This window comes from Strix aluco, chromosome 1 (assembly GCF_031877795.1).
Source record: "Strix aluco isolate bStrAlu1 chromosome 1, bStrAlu1.hap1, whole genome shotgun sequence".
Classification (NCBI taxonomy): domain Eukaryota; kingdom Metazoa; phylum Chordata; class Aves; order Strigiformes; family Strigidae; genus Strix; species Strix aluco.
The window spans coordinates 62,003,211-62,012,942 of record NC_133931.1 but is presented as its reverse complement, the minus strand read 5'-3'; the positions used below and the strand labels follow the sequence as shown (position 1 = coordinate 62,012,942).

The 9,732-nt window shown below is 36.1% G+C and overlaps 1 protein-coding gene across 1 annotated transcript in view; it reads left to right on the top strand.

Annotated features, from left to right (window-relative positions):
* The first annotated feature begins 1,001 nt into the window (after positions 1-1,001).
* Positions 1,002-9,732, top strand: part of CD226 (CD226 molecule) — a 35,074-nt gene continuing 26,343 nt past the window's right edge. Inside the window, exons 1-2 of the mRNA XM_074822813.1 lie at positions 1,002-1,049; positions 1,339-1,671. Coding sequence (XP_074678914.1) covers positions 1,004-1,049; positions 1,339-1,671 — 379 coding nt within the window. The 5' untranslated portion in view covers positions 1,002-1,003. The remainder of the gene's footprint in view (positions 1,050-1,338; positions 1,672-9,732) is intronic.

The following is a 9,732-nucleotide window of genomic DNA, read 5'->3' as shown; positions in this document are numbered from 1 at the left end:
TGCAACTACAAAATGTAGAATTACAGATCTAACTAAAAGTGGCAAAATGGAGTCACTGCAAACATTAAAAATGTTGTATTATCCTAAAACATGCATAGCTGAATACAGATAAATATACACAGATTTCTGAACAGGTTGTTGCATTGTGAAAGGTGTTTTAAACAGATCTAACACTAAGTCCTGGTCAAGCTTGTGCAGGCTATTACTCACCTGAAATATTAATTTCGGTCGTCAGCTTTAGTTCAAATTACATTTGTATATACATTTGTGAATTTTAACTAGCTGATTCAAGCTTAGTTTTGACTTCAAATCAATCATATAGTTCCAATTTTAAGCAACTCCATAAAACTATGGTCTGCTGAGGTGCAAAAATGCTTGCAGTTGTCCTGAGAAAAATCCATAAAAAATGTGAGCGTGGCTTGTTTTGACAAATTTCAACATGAGTCACGAATACTCAGGATTCTTACACCTTCGAACAAGAATTTTCAAGCTGCATAATTTTAATCCCAAAATACTATCTCATGACATGTTACCACAAATAAATTCTCAGACCTTAAGACATTGCTTTTTATAACTAGTTACAGAATTATGATCTCTAATATATAGGAACTGTCTTCTTTTTAGATTTTATATGCCCGGAATAATAGATAAATGTTGAACTGCAGTGTTAGAAAAATTATTTTGGATACATGGCACAGAAGAATTCTGTTTGCTTCTGCTGATGAAACCTAAAGATCCCTGCTTCATTAGTTATCATATTATTCATGCATAACGCTAGAGATTCATTAGTAATGAAAACTTTACTCGGAGGTGGATTTCAATAGGAATTTAGACTCTCTGCACAGAGATCTCAAACTTGGTGTTTCTTAGAATGTGAAAGTAAAACGCACACAATGTTTTTCGTATTTCAAAAGTAAAAACATCCTGTGAGAAGGGCACATGGTACACAGAGTCTGAATAAAATCATGTTGCACTGTAGTCACTGATTCGAGTGTTCTTTGAGATGGACCATGCAGCTCTCCTTATTGTAGTTCTACAACTTTGTGGAAGTAAGATTGTTTTCTTGTTCCTAGCTAACATCTTTATTTTTCTTATCACATCATGACAGATATGATCACAATTCACAAGTGTGTTACTGTGTGGTTCAAACAAATTTTAACTGTTCAATAATATTCACAAATTGGAAGTAATAATTTCTAGGGGTTGGGATTTTTTTTTTTTTAGTGAACTTTTTTTCAGTGTTTTGGTTGTTGTGCTGCCAAAGTTGTTTCTGATTTTTTGTATATTTCAGTTTTCAATTATGTTAATTCTGAAACTGAATTTCTGTGTGTGCCTTAGCCAACGTGGAAGGAAAGTTTGTGGATTCAACTGTAAAACTTACTGAGAAGGTGAAACTGGAATGCATATATCCAAAAAAAGCCATGATAATGCAGACATCCTGGATGAAACTTAATGTAACTCATAAAGAAAATATAGCTGTCTTGCATCCAATCTATGGCATACATATTGAAGACAAATACAATGGCAGAATTTATTTTGAAAACGCTTCCAGGGAAGACAAGTCCTTATCCTTCACCAAGAGCACTTTGGAGGATGTTGGTCTTTACTTTTGCTCCATTGTAACTTACCCGGATGGAATTTGGGAAAAAGTAATAGAAATTATTCAGACAGGTAAGTAAATTTCTTGTTGTTTTTTAAATGTCTGATATATGCAAAACAGAAATCCATGCCAATTTAAGGAGTATCTGGCACCATAATTTTCCTTTTCAATTATATAGCATGCAGAAATGGAGTAATTTGGGAAAAAAAACCCTAGCATGACAGAAAAGAATTATATTACTCTGGCAAAGGTAATTTTAAGAGAAGCAGGCAGTAAGAAGGGGAAGTGGAGGAGATGGACAGAACTGACAACAGCAATGTATTACATAGCAGACTTCAGGTACTAATGGTCATTGCTACAGTGATATTTCCATTGGGCCAAGGTTGTCATAGCATTTCAACAAGCTATGGCATCTCTTCAGAGGGTGACATTGCAACTACCTGTGAAATTACATAGATGAACCTTGTAACTACCCATGGAGGATACCATATTGTTATCATTATGCTATATGGTGAAGGCATTCCTGGTCTGAAACTAGGATAGTTTTTATTCTGGAAGCTCTCCTGTACTTGCTTTTTCAGGAACAAAATAACTATTTAGAAATGGTGTTGCAACAAAAGTGAGGGAAGTACAGAATTTTAAATGCAGAAAAAAGACCTTTTCTTTAAAGGAGACTTTTTAAAATATGGCAAAGGGAAGAAGGAGAGAAAAAGATGCCCATGTACTTTCTGTGTAGCTGTCCATGTACTTTCCAAAGGCTCTGTAATTACCTGACCATTCACAGAATCACAGAATCATCTCAGTTGGAAAGGATCTTGAAGATCATTTAGTCCAACCATTAACCTAACACTGACAGTTCCCAACTACACCATATCCCTCAGCGCTATGTCAACCCGACTCTTAAACACCTCCAGGGATGGGGACTCCACCACCTCCCTGGGCAGCCCATTCCAACACCTAAAAACCCGTTCTGTAAAGAAATGCTTCCTAATATCCAGTCTAAACCTTCCCTGGCGTAACTTGAGGCCATTATGTCTCGTCCTATCACTTGTTACTTGGTTAAAGAGACTCATCCCCAGCTCTCTGCAACCTCCTTTCAGGTAGTTGTAGAGGGTGATGAGGTCTCCCCTCAGCCTCCTCTTCTCCAGACTAAACAACCCCAGTTCCCTCAGCCGCTCCTCGTACGACATGTGCTCCAGACCCTTCACCAGCTTCGTTGCCCTTCTCTGGACACGCTCGAGTAATTCAATGTCCTTTTTGTAGTGAGGGGCCCAAAACTGAACACAGGAATCGAGGTGCGGCCTCACCAGTGCCGAGTACAGGGGTAAGATCACTTCCCTGTCCCTGCTGGCCACGTTATTTCTGATACAAGCCAGGATACCATTGGCCTTCTTGGCCACCTGGGCACACTGCTGGCTCCTGTTCAGCCGGCTGTCAATCAACACCCCCAGGTCCCTCTCTGACTGGCAGCTCTCCAGCCACTCCTCCCCAAGCCTGTAGTGCTGCTGGGGGTTGTTGTGGCCCAAGTGCAGCACCCGGCATTTGGCCTTATTGAAACTCCTACAGCTGGCCTTAGCCCATCGCTCCAGCCTGTCCAGGTCTCTCTGAATTCATCCAATTCAGTTTCTTTTCCAGCTCTATGAATAAGAGGAGGAAGAACACATTTCTAACATTTTCCCATGCATGCCTATTCAGCATTTGTCAACTGTGGTGCAAATTATCATGCTTCTCTGATAGGAGAGAAGTCCTTAAAAGATCATTATGTACATATGATAGAATAGGCTTCAAAAGATAAATAGTTGCTTGCTGGTTTGTTGATTTGATATTGTGAGTGTAGAAAGAGTCTGTTCCTCTTTCCCATTCTCCAGAGTGAAAATAGACCCCATTCAATATTTTATTGTATTTCCCAGCTAGGAAAGAATGGATTGAAAGGAAAATTTAGTTTCTAGCATTTGAAAGACCGGAAGATAAAAATAACAGTTCTTTTCCTAGGCTCGTCCTTCTGAGTCTTCATTTCAACCTTATTTTATCTATGCTTGTTCCTGCCTGCACCACTGAAGGTTTTTGAAACTTGATTTTAGCCAGCACATTTGTTGATGGCACTAATGAAATAGGAATCCCAATCTGTCTTTCTGTCTCTGTTAGCTTTTTGTTAGTAAACATTGCTGTTTATCAAATCAGAAATTAAGCCACACACTGACTTTGAAAAAAAAAAAAAAATTCTGTCTCACCTGGATTGTTTAGTTGGATAAGTTTGGAATTTAAATTATCTTCTCGTGTGGCACATCGGCATAGCCATACAATTCACAGTCATTTACATGTAGGAGGAATGTCCTGCTAGTGAAGGAGCTGAGTGGAGTTTCTCAGGGTAGGCTTGCAGTCCAGGTCAGAGTTCCTCAACTGAGATTCTTTTAGTGGCATCTCTGAATGCTTGCTTCACTCTGGTGTCTTTTTTGTAATGTAAGGAATAATGTTACTAAAGTAGTATCTCCCTAGCTTCTTTTTCTCTGGTAGTCCATTTAGTGCACAGTATTATTCCAAGTGTAGGCATTAGAAACATACTTTTTGGTTGCATTCATGTAAACCAAGATCTGGAAATCCAGGTTGCTGTTTACAAAAAGGAACAGGCAAACCAGATCTCTTATATGGTTCAGTCCAACCCAAGTTCTGGCAGTGCTGAGCCCTTTTTCACATTGGGTTAATCTTCTATAAAATCCTGAAAGTTAGATGCAGTAGAGATCTGCAAACTCATTTAGTCCTTTTCCTGACAAAGGCAGCACCAATCTCAGCTATTTGTTCCTGAATGTATTGGCTAGGGATAATCTGAAATGATGCAAGAAACAAGACAGTCACTTTACTGTGGGATGTTACCCTTCAGTCCCATACCTTTATTAGGCAACCCACTTACAGATTTCAGCACATTGTAAACCACACAAAGACTGGATCAGTTATCAGAGGTATGTTTTTTTAAATTATATTTGGAATTCAGTATTCTCAGTATGTGGGATTTCTCTCTTGGTTCAAGCATACTAAACCAGAAACCTAAACCAACAGTAAACCCCTCATTTTTCAAGTATACCAATTTAATCCTACTACAAAGAGAGATAATGTTGAATAGAAATTAATCCTTTTCCATTTAAAGAATCAAAGTTTCTGAGAACAATCCTGTTCAGCTCCTGATAGATATGTATAAACATGATCTTTATAAACACTGATCTGAAGAGAATGAAGTGTATCACCAGTGAAGATAAAATATTATGTCAATCTACAATGCAAATTAAATATGTTATTAAAACCAGAATTTAGATGAAATATTTATTTATGTAGTAGTTATAGTAGAACTATCAGTCAGGCTTTATCTTTGTTTACTAGCACCTTCATCAGTACTAAATATTTTAAACTCCTTAGATGACATCTTGCTTTGATTAAATAAATAGTAAACTTCAAATTCACTTCCATGCAGCTGGTATTTTAGCTTGCTGCTGACACTAGATATATAATTTTTGTTTGTCTTCCAACCTATATAATTAGGACACTGATGTTCAGTCTTCAAAGTTTTTTTATTCTGCACCAGGGAAAGATCTTTGAGAAAGGTGAGTGTTAGACTCATAATTTCACTGTACACAGATCTTGTTCTATAGGATTAATATACACAAATAATTGAGGTCCTGGAATATGAAGCATTTTTTAAGGAATCTGATATTCACCAGAATAAAGAACTCTGTCTAACATACTAGAAAGATCATTTAATAAGCAATTAAAACTTTTTCCAATTACACTGTTTTCTTTAGTTAGGATTTATAATTTATTGTTTCTCAATAGACATTACTTTTCTAAAAGCATTAATTTACCTACACTACCCCAGACAAATAAATAACCCACTGTAAAATCCATTTCTTCTATTTGCAACAGTTAATCAACAAACATTTAATAAACTAATTTCTTTTTTTTTTTTTTTTAGGGAATTGCATGATATCTAATTCTTTGCAATTTGTGGGTTTAGTTTTAAAGATTTGTTGGCTAAGCTAACCTTGTATCTCCCTTTAAATGGATGCAATTTTGTGGACATATAATATTCAACATGAAACTTAAACTTGCTCTGCTAAATCAGCACAGATTAAGTTAAGTTGATATTAAGATTTTTGTGTCAATCAAAGCTGAAACCTGGTTTATAATTTAGTTTGTGCTACCAGGGCACTGAAAATTGTCAGGATTTATCTATACTGACCTGTTACTGTGGGACCCAGTGACATTCTTGCACCAGTTTAAGTAAGTATACCATTGAGGAATCTGCAGCACGTTCCTCAAAGAAAGCTGGCAACAGAATATAGATGTAGAACATGTGATTAGCTTTCAGAATTTCCATTGAAAGGAAAGAAATAGAAATAATGCCATATGGCATTACATCCATCATGGAGATTCTTAACTAAATTAAAGTATAAGGTTAAATGTTCTTCACATGGTGATCATATCTGCTGGAAGTTACATACATTTGTATAAAGTATCTTGGGTTACCTTTAGCTTGCTTGCAAAACAATAAATGTTTTTGCTCTCAAACTGTTCAAAGTTGCTCTAGTGTTTAATTCCTGGTAATCAACAGAGTTCATAGGTCTGATTCTGCTTTCCGATGTGCTTTGTATAATTTTTTTAAAACTACAAATGCAAAGTGAGTAAAATTGGTATGATTCTGATTTGTCAACATTTTTAATTTTTTTAGTTTGAAAACTCATTGCTGATGCTTCATGAGTAAATATTTCAAGTAGTGTCTATTGGTTACAGCAGTGTCACTAAATCTAACAAGTGTTAACAAGACCCTGACACTGCAAGATCAAGCAGTTAAAAAAGTTTGGGGATCATCACTTGCTTTTTTAAACAAAAATACAGAAAGAGAAGAAATAAGTCAAGTATTTGAAAAGCATTAAGCACTTTTCTTTTTATTAGTATTTTGACAACATCATTATTTCTTTCCTTTAGAGTAAAGGTGTCTTTATAAATAAAAGGTCCACTGTGGTTACAGTCTTTCATATATGATTAAGTTGCTATTGAGTGAATAAAAGTTCACAACAGATTTGCAGTGTATGAGGTGGCAAAATAATACTGGAGAAACTATTTAGGACTGCTCCTGGCTTAGTCTCTGGTCACAGAACATCAGTTCACCCCACCATGGTCTGGGTAGGGTGAATGTGATTCTTTCTCAATCAGGGACAAAAGTTAAAAAAAAAAAAAAAAAAAAAAAGCTTAAGCTTGGAAAAACAATGGCTGAGCTGTCATAAGGACCTGAGATCTGAGGAGACAGGAGGTTATAGCTCTGATTACAGAGGTTTTTCCTTGGTGCACTATCCTCATTGTATCACTGGCTGATAGAAGACCCTAGAAATGGTGATAAATCACCACTTATATCAATTTTATGATTTAATTATCATAGTACTTGATTTTTTTAGTAGATTTGGTCTTAGCTTAGTCCTGGGACTGTATCAGAATACATAATAAAAATTCTAGCATGTATTTTGTTCTTTTTGCCTTAAATTTTGCTTAAATTTCTTATTTCTTATGACATCTATGAAATAGGTTAAAAAGAACACTTGCAGACTGCACAACATCATCCATGTTTTCTTTATTAACAGTTACTGAAACAGACAGAGAAGCAATGATATTTAGGATAATTTATTGGAAACTTCACATATTATGTAGGTACAAGATATTCTTAGAAGTAGATGCAGTGTTGAAATTCTGTACCATAATTGCGAAGAACTTGAGAATATGTTCTGCCACTGTTACACGTGAATATGTTGGCAAAGAATAGTCTAGTTTTCCCTCAGGAAGATTCTTGCCAGCTGGGTGAATCTGTTGCTTCTTTTTTCCTGTAGTGTGAACATATATCCAACAGTTTTGAGAACTGAATTCAAGGGATTTTTTCCCTTAATGTTCCCACACTTTATGAGTCACAAATACTCCTGCACTAAGCAATCTAAACTCATACTGTCAGAGAAAACTCCCTGTACATTTTTTGATAAGATGTAAAGATTATGTAGGAATACTCAGTAGTTTTATTTCTCCTTTCTTAATGAACAGTTTAAGGATGAACTGTAGTTTCTTATATACAAAATCTATGTATATTTTGAAACGTTTATTTTCTCAGGAGTTTTATTTCAGTTAAGTATTAAAATAGTACTAGTTTGACTAAAAAATTCCCATGCTATGTTCTGAATAGAATGAGAAATATTCTTTTGATATTCCTAGTGACTTTAATAATGTGAATGATGCGAGTTGTGTAATTGGTTGGGTTGGGGGTTTCTTTTCTGTTATATGATTGGAAATCGTTATTTCTATTTTTTTTTTTTTTTTTTTTTAAATTCATGAGTACATTTGTGTTTCTGCCGATCAGCGACAATGGACCATTTGCTCAGGGGATATGTTTTGCTAGCAACTCTGAATAAGAATGGAGGTTCATTAATAGAGTATTTAAATGTCAGATATACCATGAAGTACTCCCATATTTTAAATAGAATGATCAACCTCTTCTGTGATAGCAGAGAGCTTTTCTATTCTTAGCTAGTGTGATGATAACCATGCCACTCAGCCCTTGCTTCTATATTAATGTTCTTCTGTCTGCCAAAAGCAGCACGTTGCATAGATTTTTTTCAAGTCCCTATTCACCTGAAATAGCTTGCTTTCTATTTATCTCTGTCTCAATTTAGAATGTGATTCATAGGTCTACAGTGAAAAATTATCAGCCCTTTAAAGCACATGGAAGCAAGAACTAATCCTGAGGGATCTTCATTCTTCGACTCTTAGACTCAAAGCTCCCCAGAGCAAGAGCTCTCTCTGTATTTTACACAGTGTCAACCACATTGTCAGCACCTAATTAGAAAGCAAGAGGATGGAGGCAAGTGAAGCTGCCTTTTTCACACCTCTGCTGTGATTATTGACCTGTTAAATGCTGCTTTTCTTACTTTTTATCTTCTGTGAGGAACTAAGGATTGGATGCCCCTTCAGTATAAAAGGCTAAGGGAAAAAAACAAAGCAACAAACCAGCCCTGTTGGGAGTAGAGCAGATATCTCCTCTTCCATTCTGAAGGAAAAGCTTAGATCAAAAGGAATTATAGAATTGTGGAAAACTCAGGCTGGAAGTGACATTCCAAATTCGTGTCATCCATCTCTGTGTTCTGAGGCAGGATAAGCATATCTGTATCATTCCTGACTGAGTCCCACGTTGGAAATGCATGCATAATACTCTTGTGTAGTCATTCTAGCACTTAACCAGCCTTACAAGGAGGGTTTTTTTTCCATTATATCTAACCTAAGTATCTCTTGTTTAATACTGACTTTTTTCACTGTAGTCCTTCTTTGAAAAAAGAGGAGGGCTCTCATGTTGCCAGCTTTCAGTCATCCTTCTGTACAGTTCTTTTAACCTTTCTTCTTAGCTCATGAATCTAAATTTCAACATTCTTGTTCTCATCAGAATTTTCTCCAGTTTGTATATAACCTTATTAAAAGAAGATACATAAAATGAAACACCATGTTCCCACTAAGGTCTTACCATTACTAAATGAAGCAGAATAATGCTTTCTTTGTCTTGTATATGACTCTCAGCTGACATACCTAAAATTTTGCCTTTTGGAAACAGACAATGTGATAACATTTTTGATTCTATTTGGCTAGCAATCAGAGCATCCAGATCCATTTATTCAGCACTGGGGATTTTTTGACTTTTTTATTCCACTTTTCTTCTTTGTACTCCTTACCATTTTGAATGTTCAGTTACTAAGAATAATGATGCTGTTATGTACTCTTGGTTACTTTGTTTGCATTAGAATATGCTATTTTAAGGAAAAAAAAAGTAACATTCAGTACCATGAGGATTGCTGTGTTTTTATGAAAGTAAGATAAAATTAGAAGGGTTGTTTTATATGTTCCCTATAAGCATTGTTTTGATGAACATGCATTACATGTCAGCTGGATATTAACTGACTTGCTGTTGTGTGATAATTTGGGGATGACTCTCACTTCTTCTCTGTTTATCTGCTGGCCCAACCCGCTCTCTTGGGAGATTTGTTGCTTGCCAGGTTAGACTCTGGGATGCTGCAGAGAGAGTGCCAAGGCTGGCCCAGTCCTCAGACTTCTAACCCCTG